Source organism: Neolamprologus multifasciatus, chromosome 2 (assembly GCF_963576455.1).
Source record: "Neolamprologus multifasciatus chromosome 2, fNeoMul1.2, whole genome shotgun sequence".
NCBI lineage: Eukaryota > Metazoa > Chordata > Actinopteri > Cichliformes > Cichlidae > Neolamprologus > Neolamprologus multifasciatus.
The window spans coordinates 25,812,699-25,832,853 of NC_140440.1; the positions used below are offsets into that span (position 1 = coordinate 25,812,699).

Sequence of the window (20,155 nt, forward strand, 5' to 3'; positions counted from 1 at the left end):
TTCTTGCTCTGGACACAAGGGGGCTTGAGTCCTGTGACATGACAGTCACTTTATCATAATACCTTTATTTACACCTTGTTAGACTAATTTAAGGCGTACCGACGTTTATGAGCTTACTTTTTGGGCGTGTTCTTACCAGGTACGTGACAGAAGAAGAGGTTAAAAAAACTATAGGTCATGTTTTTTTGGGGGGAAGCCGCCATGATGTGAGCTGCGTCTTTAATCTTTGTGTTCTGTACATGATCATTCACCAAAATATAGAAGTGCACCGCCTTTGGAGACATAAACAAACCACAGTGTATGATATTAAACATTTTAAAAGCCGGCAGAGGGTAGCTGCTCTGCTGACAAGTCGGCATGTAACTGCACGCTCTTTGATCTGAGGACTGGCCCACTGCAGCGAGCCTTTTGTGCTTCTCTGTTTGAGTTTGCGCGTTTGTGGATCTGCTTCAGTTAGAGCAACAAGACACGCAACAAACCATCAAAGTTACGTGCCGGCGGGCTGAAAACGGACGCCGACAGATTTTTTTTAATCACAGGAAACCAAAAGAAAGAAAGAAACCCGTTCATATGCTCAATGCCTCAACTCTCGATCGTGCTTTCCTGAGCGCCTGGCGGCCTGTTTCCTCATGTCAGAGCGCTCCGTGGAGAGCCAACATGGCGCGCGGAGAGTGTGATTTGACCGTAAAGGCCGTGTGGTTATTATCGGTGTGCAGTTCTTTTTTTCTTCTTTCCTATATGGTCGATCTTTCTCCTCCTACACACACAGGCACACACATCCGCACACAGGCCTGCATCAACTAGGAAAGTTAAACAATAGGACTGAAGGTGGAGGGGGGTTACAGCAGAAACGGGACAAACTACTTAGAAATCCGTTGCCTTCATTTATGATTACTACATACCAATAACTACTGCAAACTTCACCTGGGTGTGCACGCGTGTGAGCGTGCGTGTTTGTCGTGCGTCCGTGCTCGCCAGTGTGTGCACGCGTGCACGCGGAGGGTGAGTGTCACGGCCCTCTACAGACGGGGGGTTGGGTAGCATTGCGGATTGGTTACTGCTCACCAACACACAGCCTGGGCTTGTTTTAACATAACCAGGGGCACATCGACAAGCAGGCAAAAATAATAATAATAACCATGTAGTAAATAAACTGCTGTGGCTGTTACAGGACCGGTTGTGGCTCACTGAAGACGTTGCGGCGTAATGGAGCAGTCGGCTGTTATTTTTTATTTAAGGTGACATTTTTTTAAGAGGGCCGACGCTGATGAAGCGAGAATGAGAGCCGTGCCTTGGCCTACTACTAGTGCTGCTGCAGCTGGGATTGTGGAGATCTGCTTTCACAAACCGAGAGAAACACTCGCCTGGTGCCACATTATCAAAGAGCAGCTGCTGGCTTCGCGATGACCGACCTCCAAACGGTGAGTTTTTCGCCTTTTTTTCCACGTGTTGATAGTGCGGTGAACTTGTAGTGCCGATCAGACCTTTTTTTTTCGTGAGTTAATAGTAGCTTCCTATGTCGGTGTGCGGCTGTAGCTTGTTTGTGTGAGCCACTGACTGTTTCTGTGATGGCTCAGTGTCACCTCCTCTACTACAGCTTCAGCGCTCCTCCATTGACTGTACAAGTCAGCGATCGCCGGGGTGACCCACATTTAGCAGACAAAGCGCTGTTATTTTCTAATAGTTTGTGAATGAAGTGTGTGAGCACGGTTGTTTTCTGTGTTTTGTCTTGTGCCGTACGACTGGCCTCTAGAATGGAGGCCATGCAATGTCGGCTTATCGGCGTGTGTGTGTGGGTGCCTGTGTATGTGTGTGTACGCGCGCACTGGCCATGGCTGGACCTTCATGGATATGCTTCTGATATTTATCACTGTACAAGCCACTTTGTTTACACATCTCTATAAGCACACAGGAGTGTATTTAGAGAGAACTTTTATGGCACGTTTACCTTGTCTAACCCTGCCTGTGTTTCATTTGACAGGATGTAGGCATGACAACATGAAGCAGTCATACAGACCGGGTCTTAGGGTAGGCTCAGTGTTTGGCTCAGGCCCGCCAGAGCTGAGGCCCCACAATGGCCCTGTGAGCACTTCCTATGGAAACCAATGTGGCATTGTGAAGCGAGGATCAGACCAGTCATCAACTGCGCAGCTGCCATCCTCCAGCCTCAAACAACCCGCTTTACTAGGGTACAATCAGACTAACCGATCTAAAAGCTACAGTTCTTTGAGGAGGCCCTACGACCTGAACACTGCGATCAACAAACCTGACCCAGAAAGGGACCTTCATCCTCGGAACAACTTGCTCTGTGCAAGCCCAATTAGCGACGACGACGATGATGAGTTTGAGGCGCCAACTGTCCAGTTGCCTCCTTCTCCCGGCAACAGTGACATGGAGCCTGTTGGGACTCTGCCGGACATGAGCAGAAATGGTTTCTTCCTACACAGTCCTGACAGCTTCGAGCGCTGTTCCCCCATTCCAAACGGATGCTTGCATTTTGAATCCACACTATTCGACAGCAGCGATGTAAAGGGGGACGATGAGGATGGGGACAGCGGCGAGGAACTCGCGCCTTTTGGCCACTCCCCACAGCCGAGTCAGGATCGAACTGTTACAGAGTGTAAGACCACATGCGACTCAGGGGTGGATAAAAGAACATACAAACCTACAGTCTTTAATCTAATGTCCAAAACTATATCTGAGCTCAACCCTACACTAAGCCCCAGCGCGCTGCCAGACATCTCCATGAGAGATGGGTGGAGTTTGGGTGAGGAATCTGACAGTGATGGTGAACTTCTCTCCCCTGTTGACCCAGGACTTATCTCACCAGGTGGCACCAACTCTAATGTGAGTATAAAACTCTTGAGATACAAACTTTGCAACTTCTGTACAACCAAATCCACACAAGTTTATGTGGCTATGTTATAATCAAGCATAGCTTAACGTACGCCATCTTCCAAGCTTTAAAATTTGACCCAAAAGAGTAGAAAACAGTTCAAATCTGAGGCCAGCAAAGCAATCAATGTGATGTTTTGTCATCACCATTAGAATTCAAAAGCGGATATCATCTATTCTTGTCATTATACATGTCAAGAATTTTGATTTGATACATGCAGCATTATTTTTTTTCTGTATCCCTTATTATTGTGTTTTTCTTGTAATGATTAGTCCAACAGCCCAAAGAAAAGGCCTCTTCCTGCAGTGAAATACTTGGAAGGGGATTTGGTGTGGGCAAAATTCAACAGACGGCCCTGGTGGCCCTGTCAGATCACAAGCGACCTGGATCAGGGGATTCACACTAAGATGAAAGGTGAGATTTGATGTGAATACTGATTATTTTACACAAATCCGTTTCACACAACTTGACTGTTTTGTTGATAGTTTGTTGACGGCATTGTAGTGTGTGTCAAAGTTCACACTGCTCTTTCTTCTTTTCAAAAAACATTTTGATCCAGTTCCCAGTCCTCGTCCTTGCCGGATGTATTTCTTGGAAACGATTGGCGAGATTGTAGAGTCTTCCTGGGTCCCAGGGAACGTTATTCTACCTTTTGAAGGAGGCCATCAGTTTGAAGACCTTCCTGTTCTCAGGCGGCGAGGGAAGCAGAAGGAGAAAGACTACAAGTATACGGTATAATTTGTGAAGTGAATCTTTGAAAATCTTTTGTTTGCTCACTGTGAACAATATTTCAATAACTATATTACTTCTCTGCAGATACCCAAAAGTTTGCTGACTGCGTGGAAAGTCAGTGTAGCAGAAGCTGAGTATCTGCTCCCGGGTCGGCAAAGGAAAAGTGAAACTGTGCTGTCAGTGTCGGTCAAAGGAGATGAACGTATACCCAGCCCGCTCCCTAATGAGAAGGCACACAAGAGCCCGTCTGTCTCTGTGGACTCCAGTGAACCTCCAGCATCTTCTACAGCCTCCAATGGAAACGAGCACCATCTCATCAAAAACTCTGCAAATCAAGGCAATAACAATAAAGCTCAGAAGAAGAAAAAGAAGTGTCTGTCAGACATATTTGGTCATATAGTTAGTGGATCAAAGGAATCCTCCACAGGCCAGCTTCACACAGCACCGCGTGCACTGAAAGAAGAGCCGAAGGACTCGCCTTATGCTGACCTGGATTCAGTTCCGATGCTGCATCGACCGAAACGCACAGCGCTGTCTCCAGTGCACAGTATAGAGGTCCAAAGAGAAAAAAGTTCAACAAAGGCTAAAAAGAGTACAGAAAAAGTGAGCCGGGGTGCAGGCTCATTTAGCAGCTTAAAAAACAAAAGGACATCAAAAAACACAAATTCTGACCAGAGGTTGGACAGCTGTGTTGAAAGTGAAAAGACCTCGGTGGATCTTCCTGCCAGCAGTGGCCTGATGACGAGGGCTCTGCAGGCAGAGGAAGAGACCGATTTCAAAGATGCAGTGGCCACGAGCCACTTCTCAGCAGAAGCCTCTGTTGATGAGTCTCCTGCTAATACACCTACTAATGCTTCCATGAACACTGAAATGTCTCCTACTCGGGAATCCTCCTGCAGTTTATCACTGTCTGTAAACCACAGCTCTCCAAAAAGGCGTGCAAGGAAGCTTGATAAGAAGCTAATTCGTAATGGCTCATGGATTAAGTCCAAGTGTGTGGCCACGACTGAGTCCACTTTGAAACCTGTTAAGATCAAGACAGAAAGCACTGTCAGGGATATCACAACCACTTCTCAGTCCTTGTCCCGGTCACCGATGGATTCCTTTCCAGATATCCAGGAAATAAAGTTTAAATCTCTTGCAAAGGAGGACAGCAGTGACTCTGAAACTGCTGCATTTCGTACTGATTCCAATTATAAATTCAGTACTTTTCTGATGCTTCTGAAAGACCTGCATGATACCAGGGAAAAAGAAGGCAAACCGCTGACAATCCCTCCATCACCTACCCTTATCAAAGAGGAACCCCTAGTGATCCCTGCTTCCACAGATGTTGACACTCCCAATGGTTCTTGTGAGGGATTAACTCATGGGGTCAAACTTGAAAACGGCCAGTCACGCAAATCCACAATACCCCACAGGACAGAGGAAAGGACAAAGATTAGGACTAAAGGCATCACTGGAACTGACACCAACCACTGTGAAGACTCTCCTGTTCGTACTCCGCCTGGAAGCTCAGAAAAGCAACGTAGGAAACAAAGATTACCCGCCAAACTTAAACTTAGCATATCTGGCCTTTCCTCCGACCTGGCCGACATGGCTTACGGCAGGGAGTTTGTTAGCGGCCATGCCGATTTGGCCGATTCTGGATCGGTTCCTGTTGTCGCTGCCGATCCTTCCACCAGCTACCTTGATAGCAACTCAGAAGCCATGTTGGCTCCAAAGAAGCGCTGGCAGGTGGTTGAGGAGGCTGCCGAGAGGAAGGGCGAACTCCTGAGTGAGGCGTCTGATGAGATGATGGCATCACCGGATCTTGAACCGGGGGCTGAGAAGTGCACGGAGAGCGACTCGCATTTGTCCGACGGAAGCAGCTCAGCCGGTAAGACAAAGCGCTCCTTTTGAGCTTCATCTCCAGAGCTGGTAAAATCAGTAAGTAAATGATACATAATTGATTATTCTCCTATTTTTATTTAGAGAACAAACGCCTCCGGAAACCCACCAAACGTCTGTTGGAGTCGACCGAGGAGTACGAACAAATATTTGCCCCAAAAAAGAGATCAAAGAAGCACTTGTCAGAATCTTCCCAAATGGTAAGAAATGTATGATTCATTTTCCTTTTAATAAAAATGGAAGTAAGCAACCTCTTTCAAGCTATAAATACAACGCAAGTGCTAACTGTACAGTCTTTAGTGTCGAGTTTGTTGACACCCTAAGGCTCCACGCAGTATATCCACAGGGGCCTGCAACATGCTTTGCTTTAAAGCATGAATTTTGTGCGGTATCATTTAAAAGTGAATCTTTAGAGATGGGAACAATTTACACCAATAAAACAAGCAGATTGTGTCCATAACTCCCTCCCGCGTTATCACTGGGACAATAGAAAACAATCTGTCATAAAATCACTCCCAGCTGTTAATATTTAAGCCCGTTCACATACTCATCTGACGCTAAGCTCCAACCAGCTGGATTGGTGTGAGGATTATGAGGTCCTTGGAAACTTTTGTTCCCTGGAAGCGGTCCCTAAGTTTAGAAAGTTTTAGAACCTCTAGCTTACAGCATATATTGTCCTTAAAGGCATGTTTAAGAAATGTGCATCCTGTATATATTGTGCACATACAATACAATATAAGCTATGGCTGTAGCCTTTTTGCTTTTCTGTATATTCACACCCATTTCAAACAGACAGATGTTTCTGTTTATCCGGTTGACCCATCTAGAATTACCCACTCAGTAGACATAAAGCTATCTCTTTGTACTTTGCCAGAATTAAATAAAGTAAATAAAGTGAATTGCTTTCAAATCAGGTAATAACATCATTCTGATTATGCCTTGATTCATCGGCCTATTGTTTTGACATTTAAGGTTTTTTGGGTTGAGTGATAATAAGATATAATTGTAGAAACAAATTTGATAAACAACAGCTATGGCTGCTACATGTTGCTGGAACATGTTGCCGCCACAGTGCACGGAAACGATTGCCCCGTGTTTAGTTTAAAACCTCGTATGTGATGGATTTCAGCAGTGCTTTGTTGTCAATGTGTACATTCAGCAGACTTCAGGGATTGCAGCACTCCACGACCTCAGCATCACGTCAGAGACCGTTACCCCAGCCTCTCCATCAGACGAGCCCGCCGAGGCTCCGGCAGAGTTGGAAAAGAGTCCGTCTCAGGACGAGCTTTCTCCTGCAGCACCTTCGGTAACTTCAGTCACGACACAGCCCCCCTTTGACCCAGACACCCCAGAGGAAACTGATCTACCTCCTGAACCAGGTAAATAAGCTAACAGCGTAACCGGTGTATTTACAACATCAACTATTTTTCCTGACTCTTAGACGCTATTTTAAAATATGCAATACTGAATCGTTTTACTCCAGAGACGGAATTGTTAATCCAAGAAAGAAAGAGGCCGAGAAAGCTGTCGCACAAGGTGCTGGACTGTAACATAGAAGAGGTGCCTGCTGCTCCTGCAAAGAAGAAGGTAACTGAGATGACATTAGGTAGCTAGGAGCGTTTGTGATAGGGACAAAAGCTTTTTCTGTGAGCGCTCTGTAGTAGCACTGAAAGTATTTTTTTGTTCTACAGGAGCAAAAACGTCACAGTGCAATTACGTCAGAGGCGAAGGTGTTGGTGAAGAAAAGACAGGTACTAAAACCTCGTGATGTGGTTTCTCTGATTCTCGTATAACACCAAACAATATTATACTAGAATTAATCATAAAAAAAATCTCATCATATTGGATAGTTGGGATTTGTGAAGAACGACAAGCCCATGTTCAGCACATCCTCTTCTCCTGCTGCTGCTTCTGCTGCCTCCAAGCCCCCAGAGAGCAGATCTCCAAGCCCCAAAGGATCCAAGACCCCTAATCAGGAGGCTGAGGTGGAGGCCTGCAGCACCGAGGAGAAACAAAACACTGGAACACTAACTCCCAAAGCCGAGGTGTGTATGTCGTACTGATAAGCTGCTGAGTTATTGGTCGTCCACCTGTGGTATTTCATTTACAAGCAGCACTTGACCAACAACTACCTCCGTAGGTGCTGCCGGCCGGCTGGAATGACAGTCTGTCCTCACAGGTGGATGTAAAAGGCAAAATAGGAGCTGCATCCTTGAAGGAGAGTGTCTGTCAGGTGAGAGGGAGTCTATCAGAAAGTGTAGATTTTCTGCTTGGTTTGTGGCGCATTCTCTGTATTTGGGAGCAGTAAATCATTAGTCGGGTCTCTTCCTCCGTGTGTTTGAGCAGGTGTGCGAGAGGACGGGAGATCTGCTGGTGTGTGAAGGCCACTGTTACGGAGCTTTTCACCTACAGTGCATCGGCTTGTCGGCGCCTCCGAAGGGAAAATTCCTCTGTCGTGAATGCAACGCTGGTGGGTACGCCTGAAAGCACAAAAAATGCACGCTACGGCATACCTGAGTTTAATTCTCCTGGTTGTTAATGATCCTCTCAGGCGTTCACGCGTGCTTCGTGTGTAAGAAGTCCGGAGATGGGGTGAAGCGCTGCATAATCCCGCTGTGTGGGAAATTCTACCACACGGACTGTATAATGGCCTACTCGGCCACCCAGCCTCACAACAAAGGCTTCCGCTGCCCCCTGCATGTGTGCCTGTCCTGCCACATTACCAATCCCCTCAACATCTGCAGCTCTAAAGGTGAGCGCCACTGCTGGCTTTGATCCAACCAGCCATCTACTTTCTCCTCATCCAAGTTAGGCCACAAGATGCCACAAGATGCTTCTATGTTAGTATGTTTTACGATTTTGCTGAAACCAGGGTCGTTTTTTGCAAGACTTCAACTAGGTGACATGTGAGGTTTTTTAACAGGACAGCGAATTAAAAATAGAGCAGTAAATATCTATTTAAAGTGTAGTGTTTTACCTTTAATTAGGAAGGTTTAACAACTAGAATCAGTCTGGTTAGTAAGTGCAGTCATTTGTTTCCCAGGAGGAGACAAAAATCCATTTTGTGGTTGCGTCAGGAAGAGCATCAGATGTTCAAATTTGCCAAATCAAACATGGAGCTACCCGCTGTGGCCAGCCCCTTGTGAATAAGGGAGCAGCTTAAAGTGGCTTTTAAACAGCCCACGAAAATGTGTTTAAAAGTAGATCTCCAGCTGGCTGATAGTTATTTCTTCATTTTCACCGTGGTTTATTATTAAAAATTTGCATCCAGTCCAAAGAGGTGTTGATGCAAGTAAAGGAAGTCTTGGATTCATAGCAGAAATAGCAGAAACTTTAGCAGTGAGCGCATCAACAACACCTTGGTTTATTCTTAAAAAGAAGGAATGCACTTATGAGCACTGCCCAACCAAGAAAAAAGGACCATGAGGACTAAAGAGAACGACTGAAGTGGATAATTGCAGAATTCTTCCCTTGGTTAAAAACCATCTTTTCAGAACATCTAGCCGAGTCAAGAGCACACTCGACGAGGCAGGCGCATCATTGTAAAGGTCTATAAAAAGGTGGCTGCATGAATGGAAATGCAGAGGGTTTATCTCAGCATACAAACCACGTGATACACTCAAACAAAGAAAAGGGCAGATTAGACTAGAAAACATCTAAAATAAATAAATAAATAAAGATGCTGCCCTTTTAAACATGATCTAAGCACGTAGTGTTAAATCTCTTACAAACTGAACCCTTTCCAAACTCAAACTCTGCTGTAACTGCAGGCTTTTCGAGGCCCTACAGTTTCACCTTGCTGCTATAATCTTGAGGCTCGCCAACCACAGGAAGGATTCTTGTTTCTTAAATAAGAGCAACAGGTTACGTGATTCTGGACACAGTCTTTGTTTGCGTGTCTCTTGTTAGTTTGAATATTGATGGCCTCTTTTGAACTCTGGATTATTTAAGGGCTTTGCACTTCATGCCTGGAGATATCAGGATTTGTTTCTGTGATTAAGCTTTTTCTTATGAATGACTCAGTGTCTTTGCATAAGCACAGGCTGACACCCGAGTATGTGATTCATTGCTCGTGTGTCATGTGAAATTAGGCATTTAGCCTGAGATTTTTGACACTTACAGCCTCACCTACAGTACCAAGTGTACATCATAATCCTTGACTTTTAGCAGTTTAAAGTGGCTTCATAAAATACTGATTGTGCAGGATTTTGGCATGTAATGCAGAGTTTTAATTCAGTGGACTGACGTGACTCCTTCTATGTGCTTTCTACTACGATCTCTCTTAATAATCCTGTAAGACTGAGTCTTATGTTCAAAATCCAGGGACAACATTTGGATTGAAAGTGTTTTAAAATTGCTCCATAAATGGTATGTGTTGTTTTGTTTTGTTTGCCTGAATTAAGCCGTGCTTCCTCTCACTTCCTCTCAGGTCGGTTGGCTCGATGCGTTCGCTGTCCCGTCGCCTATCACGGCAACGACAACTGCATGGCAGCGGGCAGCTTGGTACTGGCGAACAACAGCTTCCTCTGTCCGAACCACTTCACTCCTCGCAAAGGCTGCAAGAACCACGAGCACATCAACGTTAGCTGGTGCTTTGTCTGCTCTGAAGGTGAGCGCAGTCTTGTAGCGTGTGCATATGTAAAAATGAGTTCAGGATTAAAATATGAGCTTTTAACAGACCGTCTCCACTGTTCAAATGTTACACAAAAAACACACACACAAAGGAAGGCAGCTGTTCAGCGCCGGGCTTTATTATTCAATTCAACATAATGCGCTCCAAATTATTTTTATGCTCTGTCCCATTTTCCACTTAAATGCTCCCACTTGGCAAATGGATCTATAAATGTATTTCTGTTTCTTGTCTCTACTAACAAATCTGCCTCTGAAACCCAGCAGCTATAAAAACACACAATTTGACTGCTGAAGTCACATGTTAATGTTTAATGCTCTTATTTCTGACACTGATTTAAATTAGTGCCGCTGATCTCATTTAAATACACCGACTCACCTCATTTAGTCCTGAGTATCTACATTTGTACTGATTAGTGTCACTTGTAGTGGCACTATAATAAGTCAGTTACTGAATTTGCTTACTGCTGATGATAAATATTCAGCTTGGTGTTTATTTACTTGTTTTACCTCACAAATGCTTACATGTGATATGGACTGTTCTCCCTTACCAACTTAGAAGAAAGTTTGCAGGCCCGTGTGACCTTGTAATCACTGTTCAAAGCATAACTACGGACTGTTGCAGGCCATATTATGACGCGTTATAAAAAAGCTCCCTAATCACTCATGGGTTGCGTTTCTAGGGGGCAGTCTGCTGTGCTGTGAAGCCTGTCCTGCTGCTTTCCATCGGGAATGCTTGAATATGGAGATGCCACAGGGTAGCTGGTTCTGCAACGACTGCAAAGCTGGAAAGAAGCCCCGTATTAAGGACATCCTGTGGGTCAAGTGGGGGCGTTACAGGTAGGTTAACAACACTGGCAATCACACAGAGGCTCTGGCTAACAACTACTGGAGCCATATTTGTATTTCTGAAACCCGCTGTGTCTCTTCAGGTGGTGGCCTGCTGAAGTCTGCCTGACCAAAGAGGTCCCAAATAACATCTTAAGGATGAAACACGAGGTGGGAGAGTTCCCGGTGCAGTTCTTTGGCTCCAAAGATTTCGTGTGGACATACCAGGCCAGAGTGTTCCCCTACATGGAGGGCGATACTCACAATATAGAAAAAATGGGCAAGGGTGCAGATGCAGTATACAAAAAGGGTGCGTGCTTAAGGTTGCTGAGTGCATCTTGATTCTTGGTGTAAGGTGCATGTTTAATAGTAAAGATCGTGTGTCTCTTTGTAGCACTGAATGAAGCGGCCGAGCGGTTCAAAGAGCTTCAGGCAGAAAAGGAGCTGAAGCAGCTTCAGGAGGACAGAAAGAATGACAAGAAGCCTCCTCCATACAGACACATTAGGGTACCGTGTGTACATCTGTGCTCATCTAGCCAATGGCAGAGCAGTTAACTGAGATGTGCTGTTAAAATCTCACCCCTGTCTCTGTTTCTTAGGTAAACCGGCCAATCGGGAAGGTGCAGATTATCACAGCTGACCTCTCGGAGGTTCCACGATGTAACTGCAAGGCGCTTGACGAGAACCCGTGCGGCATCGACTCTGAGTGCATTAACCGTATGCTGATGTACGAGTGTCACCCTCAGGTGTGCGCGGCAGGGGACCGATGCCAAAATCAATCTTTCACAAAGCGCCAGTACACACCTGTGGAGATTTTCAGGACTCTGTCCTGCGGCTGGGGTTTGCGCGGCTTGTCGGACATCAGGAAGGTGGGTCGGAAGTGAATCAAGCCAGCATTGATCGCTTTAGTTACAACCACATTTTACTCATTCCTCGGTTTCTCCGTCTCTTTTTGTCTCTCCCAGGGAGCTTTTATCAGTGAATACGTGGGCGAGGTGATAGATGAAGAAGAATGCCGCGCCAGGATCAGGCACGCTCAGGAGAATGACATCTGCAACTTCTACATGCTTACACTGGACAAAGTAAGTATCTGAGTCAAATACCAACAGATGCAGCCTGAACACGGCACGCTTGATTAACAGTGCAGATCGGATGACGTGTCCGCACTGATTTGCGCTTTTTTTCACTCCAGGATCGCATCATTGACGCGGGGCCCAAAGGCAACCAGGCTCGCTTCATGAACCACAGCTGCCAGCCAAACTGTGAGACTCAGAAGTGGACTGTGAATGGGGACACCAGAGTGGGGCTGTTTGCTTTACAAGACATCCCAAAAGGTTTGATAGTTTGTTTTTTGTTTTGATTTGTTTTGGGGTTATTTTTATTTTTTTAAATTTTAGGGGGGGGGGGTTGTATTGAACAAGATCATCCAGATTATTTTAATTAAACATCCGATCTAATGCAACAACTACTTCAGGTGAGGAGCTGACTTTCAACTACAACCTGGAGTGTCGTGGGAATGGGAAGACCGCCTGTAAATGTGGAGCACCCAACTGTAGCGGTTTCCTGGGTGTCCGGCCAAAGGTAAAACTTTATATTTATTCACAACTTTACCTTCAGTTAAATGATCCTCTGACCGCACTTACAAGAAGAGCTGCCTTGTAACCTTCCTGTTCCTCGTCCTCGTATAGAACCAGCCAGCAGCTGAGAAAATGAAACCTAGGGAAGGAAAACGGAAGGGCACTATGAAGAAGAAGACCAAGCAAGAGGTGACCAAGGAGAGGGAAGATGAGTGCTTCAGCTGTGGTGACGGGGGTCAGATAGTTTCCTGTAAGAAGCCGGGCTGCCCAAAGGTCTATCATGCTGACTGCCTCAACCTGGCCAAGAGGCCTGCAGGCAAGTAGACTTTAAGGAGAGCACACAATATGATAGCCGTGTGTAGCCAATCGTTTTTTACATCAAGCTCTCAGAGGGTTTGAATATCCTCAAGCATGCGTGGAGCAAACAGAGGTGACTGGGTGGTTTCTGAGGTGAAGGTTCTCCAAAAAAAGGCAAAAATAAAATGTAATTTTGATGAACGTGAACTTGAAGAGAAATGTTAATTATTATATTTTTGTTAGCTATTTGTGAGTCAAAAATCTTACTATTTGCGCATGTTTATTGTATTCATTCCACATTTGATTTGCCTGCAGGCCGATGGGAGTGTCCATGGCACCAGTGTGACGTATGTGGCAAAGAGGCGGCTTCATTCTGCGAGATGTGCCCCAACTCGTACTGTAAGGAGCACAGAGAAGGCATGCTCTTCATCTCCAAGCTGGACGGCAAGTTGTCCTGCAGCGAGCACGACCCCTGTGGGCCCGACCCGCTAGAGCCAGGGGAGATACGCGAATACATGCCCAACACGACCTCCATGAGGCCCGGGGCTGTTGATGCGCCCGTCGCCCCTTCTTTTGTCCCGGTCACCAGACGAGTGGCTCCTTCCGCTCCCGTCTCTGCCCCGGCCAGCCAAGCGACTTCATCGAGGCAAGCGCCTCCTCCTCGTCTCTACATCAACACCAAGACTGCTACCTCAAGCTTCGTCCCCTCCGCCAGGTCCTACCTCACAGGCAGAACTGACGAGAAAGCTCTCCCCACTCCTGCCTCCTCCGAGGCAGAGAGGGAGGACGGGGAGGTGGAGGATGGGGAGGTGTGCGGGTTGGACGTGGACGGTGTGGAAGACGACGATGAAGAAGACGAAGAAGAAGAAGAAGAGGGCGATGAGGAAGAGAACGATATGGAGGAGATGGAGATAGTAGAGGACGAGGAGGATGAGCCACTGTATGGAGGAAATCTGCCAGAGGATGATGAGGAGGAGGATGAGGGTGGGGACGAGTATGACACTTGGGGAGATTATGTGGAGGAAGATGACGGAGAGGTGGAGGGCGAGGACTCGGAGGACTGGGGGAGAGTGGAGGATGATGACAAGTGACTGTTCATCCTGTCCTTCCTTATATCTCAGCAGCAAAACTCAGTAGACATTGAAAGGCCTGAAAGAGTTTCATATTTTGGTACCTACTTGAATGCAACACTGCCTTCACTTTGGTACAACATTGCCTTCTCATCTGCACACCGCTGGACTGACAGCAGGGATGAGTACTGGTGCTAAGGCTTCGACGGCTGCTTCACTCAGCCCCTTTCTACTTCTGTTGATATGTATGTGTCTGGTGCTGTTTTGTTCTCTTGTTGTTTCTCTTAACAATGTTTACATTATTTGGCTTTTTTTTTTTTTTTTTTTTTTTAAAGAAAAAAAAAACCTGTTTGGAATATAAGAAAAACGGTGGGAAGCTTCACCTGACCAAACTGTCATCTTAAGGGCATCTTATGTTGTTGTCACTGTCTTAACTTTGTCTTTCCAATCAGAGGAGTCCTCAAAACATTGTTCTCACATGTCCGTGTTACAGTTAGGCAGAGGGAGTACCTGCCTGGTGCTTGTGACGAATGCAGAAATGAACCCACTGGAGTCTTCTTGCTATAAATGATCTTCTCACAACAAAAACTACCCCAGTTTCTTTTATTTGACAACAAGTAGCTCACAGCTCAGGATCTTTGGCACAGAGAAATAAAAGACAAAAGCATCATCTTCTCACAACCTAAACATGAATCACAGATGTTGCCAGTGTTGGTTTTATAACCGCTGCTGCTGTTGCACTTCTCCTTGTACTTACTGGATCTCAGTATCCAAGGATCTGTCCACATATAACTGGAAGAACCTTTTATGAAGCATCTTTTATACACATACACATTGTTGGACCACCTTTATGCTTTCAGAGCTGTCTTAAGTCATCATGCTCAAGAAATCAGTTTGTGAGGATTTGAGCTTTGTGACGTGACACCATTAAGCAGTCATCAGAAGATGGGTACATGGTGTCATACAAGAATGGACACTATTACTATTTTTTATTGGCAGCCAGATTTAATATTTCTACATGCTTAAATACACTCAGGTGCTGCCATGTGGCTAGCTGATTAGAGATTTGTAATAATGAGTACGTGGTCAGTAATTATGTACAGACACACAAGTTCATTTCACTAGGAGAAATCGTAAATTAAAGCCACATTAGCGACTAAATGTTGCACAAAACTGACACAGTTCTTCAGAGAAACACTTCTGAGTGAATTTTAACAATACAGTTTAAGCTATGCTTTTTTAGACTTGAGATATCAGATCAAAACACATTCAAATAAAGGGTTAGAAACTAACTTGCTTCGACTATTGGGAATGAAATTTCCCAAGTAAAAGAAAGTAAAGACCACCTGTTTTCTTGCGGTTCAGGTGCTGTACTCTGACTGTCCTCTAGAAGTCGCTGTTTCCGGCAGCGACTCCACAGAAAGGACGTGACGTAACTATAGCTGATGTAAAATGGCGACGATCGCATTTTAGTCAAAACAGAACCGACGAGTTTTAAAAAAAGGGGTCAAATACAGGGAAAGTTGCTGATTTTACGGAAGGAATATAAACATCAAGTTTATTTGTGGAGCCTTATCAAGGTAAGTGAGTGAATTGGTTTATGAATTTTCAAAGAAATTAAGTAAAATGCCTCTTCTACGTGTACGTCATTCGGCAGTTAAACAGCTAGTTTGGCCAATACTGCAATAAAAACTGTAGTTTTAGCCTTTGTTTTAAGAAGTGAAACACATAATTGCTGAGTGTAGGTGAGTAGAACGGGTGTTTATACTAAACCCGTGACGGTGTCCCCGGCGGCGTGTTTCTGGCGGCAGGTTCAGTCATGACCGAGCAGACCAACGTTAACTCGGAGGGGATCGTGGGCCTGGATGAGCCCAAGAAGATGACCAGAGAGGACTGGAGGAAGAAGAAGGAGCTGGAGGAGCAGAGAAAGCTGGGAAACGCTCCAGCTGAGGTGGACGAGGAGGGAAAGTAAGTTTGTGCCTGTGCAGAAAGTGTGTGCTTTCAGGCAGCTGATGGAAGGAATGGTGTTATATGTAACGTGAACGCATCTGTCCTACAGGGACATAAACCCCCACATCCCACAGTACATTTCATCAGTGCCGTGGTACATCGATCCATCAAAAAGGCCCACACTAAAGCATCAAAGACCACAGAGTGAGAATGAGAAGCAGTACTCAGCAATCGGAGAGTGGTACAAGAGAGGAGTGCAGGAGGTGAGAATGAGGCGAGTTTTTCTCTCATGTGGACACAGAAGTAGATATATTGCCACAAAATCTAAAAGCTTCACTTTGTGTCTCCACACAGAGTGCAGTTGCAACTAAGTTCCGTAAAGGGGCTTGTGAAAACTGTGGTGCCATGACACACAAGAAGAAAGACTGCTTGGAGGTAAAACCGATGAAACAGTTTTACAGTTATCTGCTGGAACAAATTAATATTCAGGGTTTGCTTATCCTGGATATCAAAGGAGTATTATTATTATTATTATTGTTATATTATTTGTACTAAGTTAGCGTCTTACCTTTTATTTTGTCCCACCAGCGACCCAGAAAAGTTGGTGCCAAATTTACAGGAACAGGGATTGCTCCAGATGAACACTCTCAGATCCAGCTCACCATGGACTATGATGGAAAGCGTGATCGCTGGAATGGCTACGACCCCGAGGAACATCAGCGCATTGTTGAAGAGTACGCCAAAGTAGATCTGGTAAGCAGACCAGCATGACTGAACTCCAGAGGTCAAAACATTGGTAAGCCGATGTTGTTGTGGTCCACCACCACATGACTGAATTCTTATTTGTTTCTCAGGCCAAAAGGACACTGAAAGCACAGAAACTTCAGGATGAGTTGGCCTCGGGAAAACTGGACCAGACTGTAAGTGCTCACTCATATTAACATGGTAATAATACATTTTTCCCAGTTTTGGAGGCAAATATCAGACTGCAGTTTAATAACCTTACATTCTTTGTAGGAGCGGGAACATGACAGTGAAGATGAGGATGAAGACAAATATGCAGATGACATCGACATGCCCGGTCAGAACTTTGACTCCAAGAGACGAATCACTGTCAGGAATCTGCGTATCAGAGAAGACACAGCTAAAGTAAGAGCCACGTAGTAAAACATGAGTCATTTGTGCTTTTTCTGATGATAAACTGTGTACACAGGGATAAAATGAATACAGAACACAGTGTTACTGCCCACATTATTGTGTAAAAGCTGTGAGCCACACTATGTTCCTTTTATATTTTTCTTACAAGGAGACAGTTGTATCGAGATCTTATTTAAATTGTGAACATGAAAAAGCTTTGAATGTCCTTCAAGCAGGCTGGAAAATTATTACTGAAGACAACTTACAGAAAATACAAGAAGGCTGTCTAAGAGAGTTCAGGCTATGTTAATGAATAAAGGCAGTTATACCAAATTTTGATTCAGAGGGCTGTTGCAGTTACACAGACTCTGTTTTTGCGTCATGTTTTGTTTCATTCGTGTTTTCACGCTTCCTTCATGTTTGTTTTCAAGCAAAATATAATAAAATCAAATGACTTTTCAGCAGTCCTGTGTATGAACGATGGGGTACTGCAGTTTACTAATTTCTCTGTAATCTGAACTCCTCGTGTCTGTTTTTCACAGTACTTGAGAAATCTGGATCCAAATTCAGCGTACTATGATCCAAAGACACGAGCAATGAGAGAGAACCCGTACTCGAACACTGGCAAGAACCCTGATGAGTAAGTTATGGGTTTGTTTTTTTGTTGTTGTTTGTTTGTTTTTTAATTAAAATCAACAGAGGAATAGTATAAATAATCTCGGAGTAACTGAGTGGACACTGAAATCATTTTTGAACTGTTTTGTGTAACAGAGTGGGGTACGCTGGAGACAACTTTGTTCGCTACAGTGGAGCCACAATTTCCATGGCTCAAACACAATGTAAGTCCTAAAGTTATGGTTCCTTCTTTTCAAACACCTCACAACCTTAACTCTTTAGGTTTTGGAAGTATGACTTTACTTATATTGGAAATGAGTCTAGAGATTTATTCATTTTTGGCCACTGTGACCAAAACTGTTGAATGTTTGACTGGATTATAATAGGTTACCAAAAGTAGAAAAATCAGCATTTATAGAGTAAAAATCAGCTGCAAAAAATAAAAAGCAGCCTGCTAACAATAGTGGTTAACATCTATACATCTATTTAGACATGGCTAAATTAAAGAGTGCCTCTCCTGTCACACGTATGTTATATATGAGACACCAAAAGGCAGGATCTTAGTTACTTAGTAAAGGCTTTTTCTTATCTGATAGGACCACAGAGTGTAATTTGTAGTAATTGTCATTGACTCGTGACAGTGTTTGCCTGGGAGGCTTATGAGAAAGGCTCCGAGGTGCATCTGCAGGCTGACCCCACCAAACTGGAGCTGCTGCATCGCTCCTTCAAGGTCAAGAAGGAGGACTTCAAAGAAGAACAGAGGGAGAGCATCCTGGAGAAGGTACACGGCTGATATATATTCATTTAGCAACAGGATGAGGCCAGGAAGAGTGAACTGTACATAAGAGATGGGAGAAACTTTCTTCAACCATCTTATGAGTGCAGATGTTGCATAGTTTGTCCACCGGATGGCACTCTGCAGCTTGTTTGTGGCGTTGACTGCAGAGTCAACGCCACAAACAACCAGTTGATCTGAGAAGTCGGGCTTGGATCAGCTGTGTAAAGGAGAAATGACTAAAAATATTAGGGATATCAGAAAGAAAAAAAAGATTGGCTGATATATCAGACCGAACTTCATATCAGTCACAGTCTGGGCTTTACTGATGACGTTTCTGCTTTTTGTGTGTGACAATCAGTATGGAGGCCAGGAGCATTTGGATGCACCACCACGGGAGTTGCTGTTGGCCCAGACGGAGGACTACGTGGAGTATTCGCGTCACGGCGCTGTGCTGAAAGGACTCGAAAAGGCTGTTGCTCGCTCCAAATATGAGGAGGACGTGCTCATCAACAACCACACTGTAAGAAGGGCAGACAGTAGCAAAGGTGTGGCTAATTTTGTTACATTTTATTTATGTTTTATCCTAAAATCAAGATCATATCTCCTCGTTAGTGTATTTGGGGTTCCTACTGGAAAGACGGCTTCTGGGGGTACAAGTGTTGCCACTCCATGGTCAAACAGAGTTACTGCACAGGATCAGCTGGAATTGGAATTGTAAGTACATTTACTGAGAGTATTTGAAGCGTTTGTTTGATGGATAGGATATCAGTTTATAAAGTGGTCACAGATTTCTCACTTTCTGACTGTGTTTGTTTATGACCCCCTGCAGAACAACTCAGAGTGCACTCCATTTGAAGAGGCAATAACTGAGCCACAGGAGGAAGAACAGCCCAAGACTCTGCTAGAAGTGAGGGACACTGTTTTTTTTTTTTTTTTTTTTAAATGCTGCAGTTAATGTTAATAAGCTTAAATGTAATGTTCATTATTAAAATATTCGTGATTACCAGATGCATCAAGATAAGATGAAAGAGAAGAAGAAGAAAAAGAAGAACAAAAAGAACAAGAAGCGCGACTCCGACAGCAGTGATTCGGAGGATGACGAGAAGAAGAAGGAAAAGCTGAAGAAGGTAATGTTTTTGTTTTTGTTTGACTGCCGTGTTTGTTTTGATGAGTTTCTCCGTGTCTGACCTCCAACCACCGTCTCCCTCTCAGGCTCTAGAAGCAGAGGACAAGCGGGTGAAGCAGGTGGAGATGCTAATGCAGCTGGATGAGAGGAAGAGGCCGTACAACAGCTTGTTTGAAGTAAAGGCGCCCACTGAGGAGGAAATGGAGGCCTTCCGCATGAAACGCAGCAGGCCAGATGATCCCATGGCTTCCTTCTTGGGACAGTGACCTTTTCAGTCCCTGCAGATTCCCCTAAACTCTCCCCAAGGACTCTACTAGAGCAGCTGCTCAGTAAAATATAAAATCCCACATTCACTCAAGTTTTGTGTTTTGGAAAGAAGTGCTGGAGAAACTGTGTACAGTATTTTGTAAAAGTTAATGTTGACACATTGTTTTGAAGCTGCATGTCCATAAAATGTAGAACAACAACAAAAAAGGTGTTTCGCTTCAACAGGAGACATTTAAATACTTTCAAAGTATTTATTTACCTTTCAAATTCAGTCTTTACAGGAAACATGAGAAACGTAACTGCATTTCTTTTTATAATAAAATCCATTTGCCTGAATGTATGGTTTTTTGTTGTTGTTGTTTTTTG

General features: G+C 44.5%; 2 protein-coding genes across 5 annotated transcripts; both read left to right on the forward strand.

Moving 5' to 3' along the window:
• The first annotated feature begins 13 nt into the window (after positions 1-13).
• Positions 14-14,243, forward strand: nsd1a (nuclear receptor binding SET domain protein 1a). Of its 4 annotated transcripts, none has more exons than XM_085175712.1 (24): positions 14-139; positions 1,172-1,421; positions 1,982-2,847; positions 3,169-3,310; positions 3,456-3,628; positions 3,713-5,504; positions 5,600-5,715; positions 6,675-6,894; positions 6,999-7,102; positions 7,207-7,266; positions 7,366-7,560; positions 7,656-7,748; positions 7,862-7,985; positions 8,067-8,267; positions 9,945-10,124; positions 10,828-10,984; positions 11,077-11,282; positions 11,367-11,479; positions 11,572-11,841; positions 11,938-12,054; positions 12,165-12,306; positions 12,447-12,553; positions 12,661-12,859; positions 13,156-14,243. In XM_085175712.1, exons 3-24 carry the CDS (start codon positions 1,999-2,001, stop codon positions 13,935-13,937), a joined length of 6,342 nt encoding a protein of 2,113 aa, XP_085031838.1. In that variant the 5' UTR covers positions 14-139; positions 1,172-1,421; positions 1,982-1,998; the 3' UTR covers positions 13,938-14,243. The 4 variants fall into 4 exon arrangements, with proteins under 4 accessions (XP_085031838.1, XP_085031847.1, XP_085031828.1 ...); XM_085175721.1 differs by lacking the exon at positions 14-139 and adding an exon at positions 157-708; XM_085175702.1 differs by lacking the exon at positions 14-139 and having other exon boundaries at positions 715-1,421.
• Positions 14,244-15,287: 1,044 nt separating this feature from the next.
• On the forward strand, positions 15,288-20,125 carry slu7 (SLU7 homolog, splicing factor). Its single transcript, XM_085175755.1, has 15 exons — positions 15,288-15,496; positions 15,728-15,884; positions 15,976-16,129; positions 16,221-16,301; positions 16,455-16,619; positions 16,721-16,786; positions 16,884-17,015; positions 17,546-17,643; positions 17,775-17,842; positions 18,260-18,399; positions 18,755-18,916; positions 19,009-19,110; positions 19,226-19,303; positions 19,404-19,523; positions 19,609-20,125. The coding sequence occupies exons 2-15, from the start codon at positions 15,736-15,738 to the stop codon at positions 19,786-19,788; spliced, it is 1,695 nt and encodes a 564-aa protein (XP_085031881.1). The 5' UTR covers positions 15,288-15,496; positions 15,728-15,735; the 3' UTR covers positions 19,789-20,125.
• The last annotated feature ends 30 nt before the right edge of the window (positions 20,126-20,155 follow it).